The 17,192-nt window shown below is 42.4% G+C and overlaps 1 protein-coding gene across 1 annotated transcript; it reads left to right on the top strand.

Annotated features, from left to right (window-relative positions):
* Window positions 1-3,329: 3,329 nt before the first annotated feature.
* LOC306845858 (complement C1q tumor necrosis factor-related protein 6-like) lies at window positions 3,330-6,159 on the top strand (the record flags this gene model as incomplete). The annotated part of the gene is made up of 2 exons (XM_079378848.1): window positions 3,330-3,507; window positions 5,612-6,159. The coding sequence occupies 2 exons, from the start codon at window positions 3,330-3,332 to the stop codon at window positions 6,157-6,159; spliced, it is 726 nt and encodes a 241-aa protein (XP_079234974.1).
* Window positions 6,160-17,192: the final 11,033 nt, after the last annotated feature.

Raw genomic sequence — 17,192 nt, 5'->3', positions numbered from 1 at the left:
TTTAAGTATAGAATATAGTATAGCATTTATATTCTTATTTAGAGACATGCGTGTAAATCAAATTTTATTTAAATTGTGAGGATCAGTCGATGATTGATGGGAAAAACAATGTCTTAAAGAAATTGTAAAAATGTATGGGTTTGATAAAACTAATTAAAACTCAATAGAAAATCTCAGCAAATGTGTGTGTTTTCAGGGAAAATATCATTAGTAAGTTGTGTTGACATTATGCCTGAAATTCCTTCATTGGAGATGAACACGGGTCTCCAAAGACCAAAATCGGGATTATTCATGTAACAAGCCGTATCCTGCAAACATGCATGCAACAGTTCGTAATGATTTTCTGTTTGTGTGTGCTTATAAATGTTTATGTTCATAACTATTTTGGGTTTTAACATTGTTCAATGTAAAGCAGGGAAACGTTTGAAAGAAACAGACAAAGTTATTTTTCTAAAAGACAGCTTGTTTGGACTTGTTTTGTCATTTTATGTTAGAAAACGAGTAAAATAAATAGGAAAGTCTGTCTCAGCTGGCACGCTGATTGTGTGTATATGTTCAGGAAAGGGATGGGAGAAAGACATTGAGGGTATATGAGAAAGCAAGAAAGGGAGGGAGAGAGAAAGAGGGAGGGAGAAATAAACTGACCAAGAATTTTTCCTTTTCTCTTTCTCTGTTTCTCCTCTCAGCTCACTGACCCAACTGCAGCTGCAAACGCAACAAGTACTGTAAGTTTTGCTCACACACACACACACACACACACACAAATGCTCTTACAATCACATCTGAAAGATCAAATGTATTTTGCGTCATAGTTCATTTAGGCGTTTTATAACGTAAAAATGGCACTTTTGTAACCAAATTGTGCAACCTCCTTAAGAGGATCTGTAAGTTAAGTGCTGAAAGGTTTTTTTGCGAGCTTGTTAACATCTTGCTAGCAGATGGACAGCTGCCGAGACGGAAAGCATGTGCAAGCGCTCTTGCTCTGCCACGGTTGATGTATCCCACACGCCTGCACAGCATCTTTTACAGTTTTACAATACAGTAATATAGGAAGACAGACTTCATGTGGTTGTTTTGTTTTAGCATCTTTTAGTATATGATTCAATTTTGTTGCTGCAGGCAACATTAAATCAACATGTAATATTGATTGCTGCACTGAAAATGAAAAGTTAGAACGGGGATCTTCAAACATTTTCAAGCCCCTTGGTAGAGACAGAAATTGCCTGTTACATGCTGTACTTAAATGGTCATTGCTAATTAAAGCCTGGTTTAAAATAATCACATTAAACAATAAAATAATACATTGTACATTACTTTTTCATTTTGCTTCATTCATTTGTATTGAATTGACAGTGAAACATTTAGCCAAATTTTAAAATGCATTCATTTCATATGCATTCATTTTTACCAATCAATCAATCAATCAATAATTGGTGATTGTGGATCATCTGTTGAAAACTATTGGATTAGAATATAATTTTTTGGCCATTTTTTGTTTATTAATTTCTCAAAATCTGATTATTATTATTATTCATTTGAGTCATGCTTTATCTCATCTTCAGCTTTGGTACATTCAAAACATGTCCATGTATATCTATCACTTGCACTTTTGCAATGGAAATTGCCAGTATTGAAAGTTTTATGACTAACCCCTTAAGACATGACCTTTTATGCTAGTGCATCAAAAGCTTGACTTTTCTTATGGGTCTCAACATATCAGACCCAGCGGCATGTTAGTCTGATGTAATACAGATTCTATAGTAACTGCAGATCATAAAAACCCTCTAGCTTAAACTAAAGTTCAACAAAAATACATTTATGAGGTTGTATAACATGTTGAAAACAAAGCTGTCAAAAGCTTATTGGTCTCTTCACTCAGGAACTCAGATGTGGTGGTGACATGTTCACCATGTGCTTCTGTTTCTCAGTTTGCATTTGGCTTCATGGCTTGGTGAACATGACCAAACTCATTTAAAAGTGAATTTGAGCTTCTGTTTCAAACATACACTATGATAAGATTTAAAAAAGATTATTTAAAAAAACCTTTCTACAGTAAGAACTGTTCTATTACATTACTACAATTTAAAATAACTGTTTTCTATTTTATTATATTTTAAAATGTAATTTATTCCTGCGATGCAAAGCTGAATTACCCCAGTCTTCATTGTCACATGATCCTTCAGAAATCATTTATTATGCTGATTTGGCTCATTTGTTATTGTTGTCAATATAGAAAACAGTTGTGCTGCTTAATGTTTTTGTAGAAAATTGTGGATTTTTCAGCATTCTTTGATGCATAAAATGTTCAAAAGAACAGTATTTACTTGACGTAAAAATACAGTATTTTGTAACATTTTTAATGTCTTTACTGTCACTTTTGATCTGAATCTGAATAAACGTATTGATTTCTTTAATGGTATTAGTAGTGCATTTCACATTTTGAATATTGAAAACAAACAAACAAGTAAAAAAAAAAAAAATTTAATTTCATTTTCCATTTTGCCTTATTGAATGATGCTGGTTAAATGCATCCATCCACAAGCAGTGATCTTTTTAGGCTTTGATTATATGATGTTTTATATCCACTGTTTTAAACCATAATTTAAGGTCCTCTTGCAGATTTTTTTGTCCAAGGATTGCTCACTTAGACAGGAAGAGATGTTTGACCTATATGCAAAGCAACCAGCTAGATGTTCTTCTTTTATCTGCTGCTTTGGGACAGTTTGTCTGAAATAAATTATACCATAATCATTAAGCAGCATGGAAACAAAATATTTAAATAATTGCACAGTGGTCTCCATCTGATATGATCCATGGAAATGAAACACAGCCTGATTGTTTACACTTTTTGGGGGACTCAACCTATACTAATATTATAACATCATCAAGATTAAACCTCGGCACATATGAATTTGGAAGTGTTTTAAAGGCTCATTAGAGTTATAAGATGAACTCTGGAGGATACGAGCTGGATTCTGTCGAATGTGGAGAGCAGAAAAACTAAAATCTGTTAGTTTAGCTGTAGTCGTGTGCAGGTTAGACTCGGACCAAGAGAAACATTCATCTGTGTCCCGAAGGGGACTGCATTTGTCAGGCTGCATTCCACTCTTAGCATTACCCAGAATCCCCTCTCTTTCTATTTTTCAGGATTACACTAATCCAGTCTGCCTTAATGATCCCACTAATAAATACAGAGGTGCTTTCACAGTCTCACATTAGTGAAACAATAACAGTGTGTGGAAAGTTATTATAGGGAGCGGCTGAAATACACATGAAATGAAAGCCATTACTCTTATGAGTGCATGTTTACTCTTATCTCAGATCGCACAATGTTTGGGTCCCTCCTGCTTGCCTGTCTCTTTCTACATCTGGTAGTCTCGATACCTCAGCCAGCCTGCCGTCGATGCTGTGACCACCTCCCACCACTAGATGATGCTGCAACGCTCAGAGAAAGCATGCCTGCAATGCCTGAGGTCCGCACATACATCAACATGACCATTCTCAAAGGTACCCGAAAAAGTGCTTCAGCTTACAAGACAAAAACAAGTTGTGTAGCTCATAAAGCTATCCCTATTCTTTCGGAGTAAACCCTGAAAGAACCCTAACACTGTTTATTGCTAAATCAGCCATTTTTGGCCTAAACAAAAATGAAAATTTGATGAAAATGTACTCAAACTCAGGCCATCCAAGATGTAGATGAGTTTTTCTTGTTGTTGTTGTTTTATCAAAACAGGTTTGGAGAATTGTCACATTCTATTATTTTCTCACCAATGGATCATCTGCAGTAAATGGGTGCCGTCAGAACGGGTCCAAAAACAACTGATAAAAACATCACAATAATCCACAAGTAATGCAGACCATCTGTTAATGGCTTGTAAACTGAAAAGCTATGTTTGTAAGAAACAAATTCATCATTAAGGCATTCATAATATTGCTCTCTCCAGTGAAAAAGTTGTCTCGTCTGAATCAGGAGAGAAATATGCACAGATCAAGCCCTGTTTACAAGTAAACACACAGTAAAATAAAGTAAATAAAACATGCAGATATTTACTTCACAAGGTCTTAACTGATGGACTGGAGTGGTGTGGATTACTTGTGAATTACTGTAATGTTTTTATGTTACTGTAATGTTTTTGGTAAATAAGGCATTCATTGGGCTGAATGGTGTGAATATGTGTTTTCAGCTGTTTTCTTCCCCTCTGTGAGCCTCAGTTAACTTCTCTTGGCTCAGAAATATCTGCTCCACTGGAGGCCTACTTGGTGGACAGGAAGTGACAAACGTGGCAGGAAAGGTGCTGATGTGGCGGGAAGCACATGAGAGTTGTTTTATGTGTCTGTGCATGCACATATGTGCATGTGTTTGTTACATACACGTGAATGAAGCCTGCAGAAAATGTGGTCTGTGGAAATTCTGAGCTGAGGTCACAATTACTGCCAAATGTTGACAAAAGACAAGGAACCTAAGATAAGTGTCTGAGAATGTCTTTTGTCATTTTAGAACCTGTGATTAGAGGTATTTTAGTTGCCTAGAAATTTTATTTAGAGGCCCAAACTAAGCAAAAATATCCAATTTGGTGCAGTATCTGATATTTTTTATGGCCATAAAGTAAGATGCATTTCTGATAGCATTTATATCAATCAGAAAACTTTATAACAGTATAGCAGGCTACTTCTATAAATTGCATATACGTAAATATCAGTTATCACACTATTTTCCCCAATAATATGTCTTATTAAGATGATATTTAAATGCTTAGTGTTATGTGCAGAGCTCTGTAGTTTTTATTGTAGGGACAGAACATATCATGCAATGCAATTCAATGATGACTGAGATATGACGTTCCTCGAAAGCCTGATGTATCATGTCCAATAATCCCATTTTAACATGATTTAGCATTTTTCTAAAATATTATGTATGGATAGTCAAGTAAACTGTTGATTCAGTCCAGTAAGTGTTCACCTTGAAATATTGCCCAAAAAAAGTCAGTCTTACATTTTAATAATCTTACATTGATCATGTTGATAATTTAGAGGTTTTAGAAATTTGTGTATCAATTATGATAAAGTAGGCTTTATAGGATAAACTGGGTAGATTACTTACAAATTGTAGTCCATTACTGTTTACAGATTACATGATGAAAACTGTAGTTAGTAACATAATCTTTTTTTATTACACTTTTTTTTTAATTTACCATTAAACACTGGAAATATATTACTTGAAATATTTCTTTCTGTCTCTCTTTGTGAATATAGTCAAAGCTGAATGGTATGACACACGGTAGGATTGTTAGAAGGAAACATTTAAAATAGATAAAAAGAAGAATTAGAGAGAATCAATAAATTATGACTACTTTACTGCCATTGCATAAATAATATGTAATCATGTAATCCATAAAAAAGTAACTGTAATCGGATTATGAATATTTTCAAATGTGATATACCCTAATTACAAGTACTTACATGTTATCAGTTACTACACAGCCCTGTTTATAGGGTTAAAGTTAGTTACACTGCAGAAATATTTACAATATCTACCTGAATAATCAGTTTACTTTAGGCCCTTTCTGACATTTCTGCTTTTTCCTTACACCTTGTTATCTGTCTTTTTAAGGTGACAAAGGTGACCGTGGAGAAAGGGGAACTCCTGGGAAGCTTGGGATTGAGGGTTCCCCGGGACCACAGGGGACAGAAGGCCTCAAAGGAGATAAGGGACAGGCCGGAGCTCCAGGAGACACCTGCAAATCCCACCATTCTGCTTTCTCAGTGGGCCGACGGAAGTCCCTTCACAGCATTGACAACTACCAGGCCCTGATCTTTGACACCATCTTTGTGAACTCCCCCGAACACTTCAACATGTTTGCCGGGAAGTACCGCTGCCAAATCCCAGGAATCTACTTTTTCAATGTAAACATCCACACGTGGAACTTCAAGGAGACGTACCTGCACATCATGCAGAACAACAGCGAGAAGGCCATCGTCTACGCTCAGACCAGCGACCGCTCCATCATGCAGAGCCAGAGCGTCATGCTGCCTCTGCAGGAGGGCGACGAGGTCTGGGTCCGTCTCTACAAACGTGAGCGTGAGAATGCCATCTATAGCGACGATGTGGATATCTACATCACCTTTAACGGATACCTCATCAAACCAGAAACTGAGTGAGACCGGAAACGGCAATGAGAAGGAGCGAAAGGGATGTTTATTGACATGAAGTTTGAAAATGTGCCAAAATGTTTGATCAGTGGAGCAGCTTTAACAAAAATGAAAAACAACAAACCAAAATTTCATATTAGATTTCTGCAGTCCAAACAAAATTCCTAATGAAGAGAAATTTGCTTTTTCTACTTCAGTGTGGGGTTTTGTATGAAGAGAACCAGGAAATTTGTGGTCACATTAGCAAAATTTCATCATTTCACGTTAAGACATGCAACTTACAACGCAAGATGTAAAAGTGCCAAATAGAGCAAGATGTAGGCCGCTTTGGCAGTTGTGGTTTCCACATACTGGTATTCCTTCTTTTCACCTGTTTTAAGCTTTAGCGCCATGTCATGTTGATCAGTACATAATTTCATGTTGAATTTTTATTGGCTAGTCAGTAGACATAGGTCAAAGCAGCAAACACACTGTAAGATGATCTGAAAATTTTCGCAATCTATCTTTGGTCATAAGACCGTGACCATCTTTGAACCTCTTTCACAGTACGACATAGGACCAACCAAGCCAAACCCATGAAATTAGCACGATTGTTGCACATTGGGCATCTTTATTCTGGGACAGCCTAAAATTGTATAGCCTAGTGCAGGGGTTCCCAAACACATTCCTGGAGCCTCCCCTACATTGCACATTTTGCATGTCTCCTTTGTCTTACACACCCATTTCAGGTCTTGGAGGTGCTACTAATGAGCTGATGAGTTGAATCAGGTGTGATTGATAAAGGAGACATGCAAAATATGCAGTGTTGGAGAGGCTCCAGGAACGTGTTTGGGAATCCCTGGCCTAGTGTATATCGGATATTACAGGGAACGTTCTCATAACTTTGCCGGCTGTTTTGGCAAGATTTGGCAAGAAAGTTTGTTCAAATTATAAAATGTTAGCACAAAAATGTTATTTATAAATCCATAACGGACCTTTTTTTAAAAATTGTTATAGTTAAATGTTTGTCTAACATTTTTTAAATGTTAAGTTATTGTTTCGGAGACTTTGCAAAATGATCAAATGGAACGTTCTCTTACCGTTTGCATAAGTAGGCTAACCAAGAAAAAACATCTATTTGCAAAATGCCGCAGAGCAACGGTAAAAAAAATATGACCGCACCTTAACAGCATCCAAAATGAATTCCTGTGGTTCTTAACTGATGGATCAGGATCCAAAAAATGAGCAGAAGGTTCGTTCTGTTGGTTTGTAACCGTTCTGTGGTTGTCATTTTTTGTGGTTGTTGACATCAAAATCTGTGTGTTCAGTAGTCTGGTGTAATTTTATTTCACGTGGTAGAAGATCTCAGAACTCAGTTCCTGGAGGGCCGGAGCTCTGCAGAGTTTAGATGCAACCCTAACTAAACACACCTGATCTAGCTAATCAATTCCTTCAGGCTTATTTGAAAACTGCTATGGTTTGTGTGTTGAAGCAGGGTTGGAGCAAAACTCTGCAGGGCTGAGGCCCTCCAGGAACTGAGTTTGACACCCCTGACTTAGCCTAATATAACACACCCTTTCATAGTGATTTTTATGTTAAGTTATCATGGCAAATGAGTTATGTACAGGACACCAAAAGGCACCCTACAATGATACTGACCCAGATGCCAACATGGCCAGGTTGTGTGAGGTGTTCAAAAAAACAATGAGCAACTGTATGCAAAACAAAAGAAAATGCCTCTACAGACTAGGCATCAGATTTGAGGTCTGGTGCTGACCACACGCTTCACAGAAATGCTAAAATTCATGGTGACATTAACCAAAATGTTTGACATTAAGGTCATCTGTGTTTAGTGTTGCATGAACAGTTCTGACCTCCAGGTTATCTCCAGATCTGAAGCGAAACCAGTTGAGCACCACTGATGCAGCCCAGATATTTAAGTCTGTGTAGGCTTTTTCAAATCAGGCAAGGTCTTCTTAGGATCCATCAGCAGCATCTGGGAAATGGTAGCTGGTTAATGTTAGATGTGATAGGATGTTTACATGGCGTGACTGACTACCTCAACTGCTGCTGGTCCCTTCAGACATTAACAGGCAACTGGAGTCATAGCAAACCAAAATTCACATTGAAGCATGTGGTTGCTAAGGCTGCATTTATTTGATCCAAAGTGCAGTAAAACAGCAATATTCTGAAATATTTTTACAGTTTTAAATAACTTTTTTCTATTTTTATATACTTTAAAATGAAATTTACTCCCGTGATGCAAAATTCCAGTCTTCAGTGCCACATGATCCTTCAGAAATCATTCTTATGTCTTTAGTGTCCCTTTTGATCATTTTAAAGCATCCTTGCTGAATCAAAGTGTTAATTTCCTTAAAAAATCCTATTGGCTTCAAACTTTTAAATGGTAATTATTATTATATTTGTCTTAAGAAAATGTAATCAAAATCAGCCATTTGTTGGTTTCAGACGGGTCAGGTCCTGAGAAAATGTGGTTTGAGTGTGTGTGGTTGTGTCTGGCTCTGTTTATTGAGGGGAGGGGGGCTTTTTGTTGCTGTTGAACAGGATGCATGTGGCTTTCCTTTTTCAGTAGCAAAAATCCACTTGAGAGAGACTCACATGATAGAAATATAGCGAGGGAGAGCAAGATTAAATGTTCTAAAACCACAAGGCACCAATGTCTGCCCCAATCAGTGACTTAAAAGAGTCTTCAATAAAAGCTGGCAGTTTTTTTATCTTAAAACCACTTCAGTCAGGACTGCAGAATCTGGATCTCAGGAATGTAGAGATTCTAAAATATTAACAAGTAAAGAAATGGTGCTGAGAAAGAAAAAACTGTTTGGTTGCATTGTTATCAAATAATAAGGTGCTAATAATGAAAAATAATTTGTAATTTGAACACATCAGGTGCTATAAATTACATACTTGACCATCATTTTAAAATGGTCAGGTATGTATGTTTGTATATGAATAACTCAATGGTGCTTAATGTTAAAAAGGTACTGTATGGATGTCTAGCATTTTTTTGATTATTTTAAATGCCACAATAAAAGTTTGTTTTCACTGATGTCTTTTTGAATAATTGATGAATGCAATCATTGCTGACAACACACACACACACACACACGTCCAGGAAAGACCATTTGATGTTTAAATCTCAACACATTCAAAACCTTGTTTTCTTTTGTCTGTAAAAAAAGAATAGGGTTCAATCCAACCCTCAGGCAGGATTTGTACGGATTAGTTTTTGTCCTACGAGTATCAGTACCAGTTCTTCCTAGAATGTTGTGTTTGCACTGTAATATGCTCTGGTCCGCTCCCTGCTTACCGTGGCGATGAGATTCATAGCAGACTGTCGTCACTCAATGGCTGGGTGTATAAGTGGTGCCCGCAGAATAACATAAACTTTATAGACAATTGGACAAGTTTTTGGGGCAGACCTGACCTGTTGAAAACAGATGGTCTTCATCCCTCCTGGGGTGGTGCCGCTCTTCTCTAGAAATATGGCACATAGTCTTAGAGATCGTACTTGACTAACTGGGGCCCAGGTCAGGAAGCAGACAGACTGGCTAAACCGACCGTCTGCTAGCCGCCTCACGTCACAGAAGTCAGTTAATTCTCAGCACATAGAGACTCCTTCGCCTAGATATCACACTATAGAGACTGTGTCTGTTCCCTGAACTAGAAAATACAGAGAACGTCCAAACCAAATTAAGAGTAACAATTTAATTGTTCAACAAATTAAATTGGAGTCGTGGCCTAATGGTTAGAGAGTCGGACTTGTAATCCAAAGGTTGCGGGTTCGAGTCTCAGGCCGGCAGGGATTGTAGGTAGGGGGAGTGAATGTCCAGCGCTCTCTCCACCCTCAATACCACGACTGAGGTGCCCTTGAGCAAGGCACCGAACCCCCAACTGCTCCCCGGGCGCCGCAGCATAAATGGCAGCCCACTGCTCTGGGTGTGTGTTCACTGCTGTGTGTGTGTGTGTGTGTTCACTGCTGTGTGTGTGCACTTTGGATGGGATAAATGCAGAGCACAAATTCCGAGTATGGGTCACCATACTTGGCCGTATGTCTCGTCACTTTCACTTTCACTTTCACTTAAAAACATTATCTAGAGAAACACGTGTTAGTGATAAATCCCCTGTGATGTTTGTACTGGCTACTGTATACAGGCCACCAGGGCACCACACAGACTTTATTAAAGAATTTGCTGATATTCTATCTGAGTTAGTACTGGCTGCAGATAAAGTCTTAATTGTTGGCGATTTTAATATCCATGTCGATAATGAAAAAGATGCATTAGGATCAGCACTCATAGTCATTCTGAACTCTATTGGGGTTAGACAACACGTTTCCGGACCTACTCATTGTCGAAATCATACTCTAGATTTAATACTGTCACATGGAATTGATGTTAGTGGTGTTGAAATTCTGCAGCAAAGCGATGATATCTCAGATCATTATCTAGTCTTGTGTAAACTCCATATAGCTAAAACTGTAAATTCTACTCCTCGTTAAAAGTATGGTAGAACCATCACCTCTACCACAAAAGACTGCTTTGTAAGTAATCTTCCTGATTTTTCTCAATTCCTCAGCATGTACAACAGCGCAGAAAAAACTTGATGATGTAACAGAAACTATGGACACTAGCTTTTCTAGCACTTTAGATACAGTTGCTCCTTTACGCTTAAGGAAGATCAAAGAAAACAGTCTGACTCCGTGGTATAATGAGCACACTCGCACCTTAAAGAGAGCAGCCCGGAAAATGGAGCGCAGGTGGAGGAAAACAAAACTAGAGGTAATTCTTATAGCCTGGCAGGAAAATACCCTATCCTACAGAAAAGCATTAAAAACTGCTAGATCTGATTACTTTTTGTCTCTTCTAGAAGAAAACAAACATAACCCCCGGTATTTATTCAATACAGTCACTAAATTAACGAAAAATAAAGCATCAACAGGTGTAAGCACAGCAGTAATGATTTTATAAACTACTTTACTTCCAAGATTGATTCTATCAGAGATAAAATTGTAATCATGCAGCCGTCAGCTACAATATCGCATCAGATAGTGCACTATAGATCCCCTGAGGAACAATTTCACTCATTCTCTACTATAGGAGAGGAAGAATTTTATAAATTTGTCAAATGCTCTAAACCAGCAACATGTATGTTAGACCCTATTCCATCTAAACTACTAAAAGAGCTGCTTCCAGAAGTCATAGATCATCTTTTGGCTAGTATTAATTCATCACTGTCATTAGGATATGTCCCCAAAACCTTCAAATTGGCTGTTAAGCCTCTCATTAAAAAACATAACTTGACCCCTAAGATTTAGTTAATTACAGACCGATCTCAAATCTCCCTTTTCTGTCAAAGATACTAGAAAAGGTAGTATCCTCACAATTATATTCCTTCTTAGAGAAAAATAGTATTTGTGAGGAATTCCAGTCAGGATTTAGACCGTATCATAGTACTGAGACTGCTCTCATTAGAGTTACAAATTACCTGCTTCTATCATCTGATTGTGGTTGTATCTCTTTATTAGTTTTTTTTTCTGAGAAGATCAATAATATCAGAAAGGAGATTGGCACATCCTCAAGTTATGCAGAGGTCACACAGATTCGACCGCAATTTCAAAAAGAAGTGACTATGTGTGTTTTTAAAGAAATTGATAACAAAATTTTGGAAGAAATAGTACAGCACCTTAAATCTTCAACCTGCTATCTTGACACACTTCCCACATCCTTTTTCAAAAATGTGCTTAACTGTTTAGAAGCTGATCTCTTAGAAGTGGTGAACGCCTCACTTCTCTCTGGGACTTTTCCAAACTCCCTTAAAACTGCAGTTGTTAAGCCCCTTCTGAAAAAGCGCAATCTTGATAACACCATGTTGAGCAACTATAGACCCATATCAAATCTTCCTTTCATAGGTAAGATAATTGAAAAGGTAGTTTCTAATCAGCTGAACAACTACTTAAAGTCAAATGGATACCTGGACAATTTTCAATCTGGTTTCCGAGCACATCACAGCACAGAGACAGCACTCGTTAAGATAATAAATGATATTCGCGTCAATTCTGATTCTGGCAAAATATCAGTGCTGGTACTACTAGATCTTAGTGCTGCGTTTGACACTGTAGATCATAACATACTTTTAGAGAGACTGGAAAACTGGGTCGGGCTTTCTGGGATGGCACTCAAATGGTTCAGGTCATACTTAGAAGGGAGAGGTTATTATGTGAGTATAGGAGAGCATAAGTCTAAGTGGACGGCCATGACATGTGGAGTCCCACAAGGCTCAATTCTTGCACCGCTCTTGTTTAATCTGTATATGCTCCCACTAAGTCAGATAATGAGGAAGAACCAAATTGCCTATCACAGCTATGCTGATGATACCCAGATTTACCTAGCCTTATCTCCAAATGACTACAGCCCCATTGACTCCCTCTGCCAATGCATTGATGAAATTAACAGTTGGATGTGCCAGAACTTTCTTCAGTTAAACAAGGAGAAAACTGAAGTCATTGCATTTGGAAATAAAGATGAAGTTCTCAAGGTGAATGCATACCTTGACTCTAGGGGTCAAACAACTAAAAATCAAGTCAGAAATCTTGGGGTGATTCTGGAGACAGACCTTAGTTTCAGTAGTCATGTCAAAGCAATAACTAAATCAGCATACTATCATCTCAAAAATATTGCAAGAATTAGATGTTTTGTTTCCAGTCAAGACTTGGAGAAACTTGTTCATGCCTTTATCACCAGCAGGGTGGATTACTGTAATGGTCTCCTCACCGGCCTTCCCAAGAAGACCATTAGACAACTGCAGCTCATCCAGAACGCTGCTGCCAGGATTCTGACTAGAACCAGAAAATCTGAGCATATCACACCAGTCCTCAGGTCCTTACACTGGCTTCCAGTTACATTTAGGATTGATTTTAAAGTACTTTTACTCGTTTATAAGTCACTCAATGGCCTAGGACCTAAATATATTGCTGATATGCTCACTGAATATAAACCAAACAGACCACTCAGATCATTAGGATCGAGTCAGTTAGAAATACCAAGGGTTCACACAAAACAAGGGGAGTCTGCTTTTAGCTATTATGCGGCCCGCAGTTGGAACCAGCTTCCAGAAGAGATCAGATGTGCTAAAACATTAGCCACATTTAAATCAAGACTCAAAACTCATCTGTTTAACTGTGCATTTGTTGAATGAGCACTGTGCTATATGTCCGAACTGACTGCAATACATTTTATGTATAATCATTTTCTTTAAATTTATTTTAAATCATTTTCTATATCATTTTAAAATTCTTTGTTTTTATTATTTTTATTTCCATGTTTTTATTGATTTTAAATGTCTATTTCACTTTCTTTTATGTAAAGCACTTTGAATTACCACTGTGTATGAAATGTGCTATATAAATAAACTTGCCTTGCCTTGCCTAGTTCCCTATCAGTCGGTCACTCCGAGTCACGTCGGTGACCGACGAATTGGGATCTCGCTTAGAGAGACCAATCCCCTACGAGAGTATCTAAACAAGCCAATGGATATTGGCATGCGATTATTGCATCCAGCTGCCGCTAATCACAGCGTGAGTATAATTAGGCAGCGGGTGCAGCGCATATTCAGCTTTTCGCTTCGGAGCCGAGCGTTCTTCGTTCTGCTCCTGACCAAATCTTCAAAGTGTCTGCAAGTCAGTGTGTTGGTGTGACGGCGCGTCAGCGGTGGTGGTCTCCCTTTGTCGAGTGGGTTGCACACATCGGATTGCACTACCCTCTGATCGTGCTGCAAGCGGCCATCTCCCCTGTGCGCTTCAGCACACTAAAAGAGTGCTTTTCTCTGAAAGAGCATTCACGGGTGGAACGTCTTTTTAAAGACGCGTCTTTTTCAAGATGCCTTTCCACCCGTGCGTTTCTGGATGCGGTCGTTACCTGGCGCCGGGTGATGGTCACGATCGTTGCCTCTCGTGTCTGGGCTTTGATCACGCTGAGGCAGCTTTCGTGGATGAGTCATGCTCTCACTGCGGGAGTATGAACATCGCGGAGTTGCGGACCAGGCTCCGTTTCCTGCAAAGGGGCGGAGTGCCCGTGCCCCTGCCTAGATCTAGGGCTCCCCCTGGCGGCAGCCGAGGGACCACTACCTCTGACAGTGGCCGGACTGGTCTTACGGTGACAGTGAGGAATTCCCCTCAGGGGGGGGTCCTTCCTGCCACCGGCACTTCGCAGCCTGTGGAGCTGCCAAGGGAGCATGCTGGACCCTCTCATGGAGTACCAGCTGTATCCTTTGGTGCTCCCCTCAGTGACCAGATGTCAATCGCTGCATCGGAGGGTGAGTCTGCCCTCTCTGGAGATGATGATTCGGCACCGTTGCCACCCTCTGGGTGGTCAGCGGTTCCGGATTCGGATCCAGAGATGGTGGCTATGCTTGCCCGGGCCGCCGAAAGGGTCGGGCTCGAGTGGAATCCTCCACCGCGTCCCGAACCCTCTAGGTTGGACGATTGGTTTCTCGGGGTGGCTCGCGCTGGTTCTCAGGGCCCCACCCCGGTGCCTTTCTTCCCGGAGGTGCATGATGAGCTCACTAGATCATGGAAGGCACCTTTTACTGCCCGAAACCGGTCTGGTGGTTCGTCCTCCCTCACCACCCTTGATGGTGGGGTAGCGCGGGGGTATGCGGGCATCCCGCCGGTGGAGCGGTCAGTTGCGATGCAACTGTGTCCAACTACTGCTACCACTTGGCGTGGGGTTCCGTTGCTCCCCTCCCAGGCCTGTAGGCACTCGTCGGCCCTGACCGGCAGTGCGTATACGGCTTGTGGCGAAGCTGCTTCCGCCTTACACGCTATGGCGTTGTTGCAGGTCCATCAGGCTAAGGCACTGAGAGACCTGCACGAGGGTGGTCACGACCCAGAAGTTCTCAGAGAACTTCGTACCGCCACGGACCTCGCGCTACGGGCGACGAAGGTTACGGCGCGGTCTCTGGGCCGTGCGATGTCCACTATGGTGGTCCAGGAGCGCCATCTCTGGCTGTGTCTGGCGGACATGAGGGAGGCAGAAAAGAGACAGTTCTTGAACGCCCCTCTGTCCCAGGCCGGCCTTTTCGGCGACACAGTGGAGAACTTTGCCCAGCAGTTCTCCGCTGCACAGAGACAGACTGAGGCCATCAGGCACATCCTGCCCCGGCGTGCAGCTGCTGCCTCCACCCGGCCGCCGGTGGCAGCGCCTCAGCCTGCTCGTCGCCGAGGGCGGCCGCCTGCCGCCGCCCCCGCTCCCGCGCTGCAAACGCAGCAGCCTCCAGCAAAGCAGCGCCGTGGAGCCGGCCGCAGGGCAGCCGCCCCGCCCGTCCAGGCCCCCGCCAAACCTGGTGGTAAGCGTAAGAGCAAGCGGCCCTGAGACGGGCGACCCGGAGATGGGGGGGGATGCTCTTCGGGAGATGGTGAACGCACCACTCCCTCCCCCGGAGGAGGGCCGGGCGGAGAATCTTTTGTTTCTTTTTTCCCCGCCACTGACCTCTCGGTCAGTGGCACCCAAAAACTCGACAAAAGAGCAATTTCCTCTATCTCTGGGTCCCCCGAGGGGACGGGAAGTTGTGGACGAGTCAGTCTTGATCCACACTATCCCGCCTCTCTCGCCAGTGAGCAGCTGTGGGCGGTTCGGGAGTGCGGTCAACCGTACTACCCACGCACCCTCTGCCAAAACGCAGGTTGGTGTTCCACACACGCTGACCCTGCTTCGGACCGGCAAAGAGACGCCCGAGCACGGTCCCTGCGTTTCTCCTCGCTGCCCCGCCGCGGGTACGTCAGTGGTCCCGCTGGTGCCACTTGTACGGTTTCTGGGGGCCTGGTTAGGGCTTCCCAGTCTGTCTCGTTGGCTCCGCCAGACCATCAGACTCGGCTATGCGATTCAGTTCGCCCGGCGTCCTCCCAAGTTCAGGGGCGTCCACTTCACGTCAGTGAAAGCGTTAGATGCTCCTGTCTTGCGCGCGGAGATCGCAGTCCTACTGGCGAAGGATGCGATAGAGCCGGTCCCTCCAGCCGATATGAGGTCGGGGTTTTACAGCCCCTACTTCATTGTACCCAAGAAAGGCGGTGGGTTGAGACCGATCTTGGATCTGCGTCTCTTGAACCGGGCTCTTCACAAGCTTCCGTTCAAGATGCTCACGCAGAAACGCATCTTCGGGTGCGTCCGTCCCCGAGATTGGTTTGCAGCGATCGACCTGAAGGACGCGTACTTCCATGTGTCGATCCTTCCGCGCCACAGGCCATTCCTGCGGTTTGCGTTCGAAGGACGGGCATATCAGTACAAGGTCCTGCCCTTCGGGCTGTCCCTGTCGCCCCGTGTCTTCACGAAAGTTGCGGAGGCAGCCCTAGTTCCCATGAGAGAACAGGGCGTTCGTATTCTCAACTACCTGGACGACTGGCTCATACTGGCTCAGTCTCAGGACCAGTTGTGCGAACACAGGGATTTGGTGCTCTCACACCTCAGCCAGTTGGGCCTTCGGGTCAACTGGGAAAAGAGCAAACTCTCCCCGACGCAGAGGATCTCTTTTCTCGGTATGGAGTTGGATTCGGTCAGTCAGACAGCACGCCTCACGCAGGAACGTGCTCAGTCGGTGTTGAACTGCTTGAATGCGTTCAAGAGCAGGACAGCGGCCCCACTGAAACAATTTCAGAGGCTCCTGGGGCATATGGCAGCTGCAGCGGCAGTCACGCCGCTGGGGCTGCTTCATATGAGGCCGCTTCAACACTGGCTCCATGGCCGAGTCCCGAGGTGGGCGTGGCAACGCGGCACTCACCGGGTCCAAGTCACACCGGCCTGTCGCCAAACCCTCACCCCGTGGTCAGACCTTTCGTTTCTGCGGGCAGGAGTGCCCCTGGAACAGGTCTCCAGGCATGCTGTGGTTTTCACGGATGCCTCCACCACCGGCTGGGGTGCCACGTTCGACGGGCTTGCAGTGTCGGGGGTTTGGACGGGCCCCCAACTGCACTGGCACATCAATTGCCTAGAGTTGCTAGCGGTACGTCTGGCCTTGATCCGTCTCAGAAGGCGCTTACGAGGCAAACACGT

This window comes from Barbus barbus (genome assembly GCF_936440315.1).
Source record: "Barbus barbus genome assembly, chromosome: 3".
NCBI lineage: Eukaryota > Metazoa > Chordata > Actinopteri > Cypriniformes > Cyprinidae > Barbus > Barbus barbus.
Note: the sequence above shows the minus strand (reverse complement) of the source record. Positions and strands in the feature narration are given on the sequence as shown.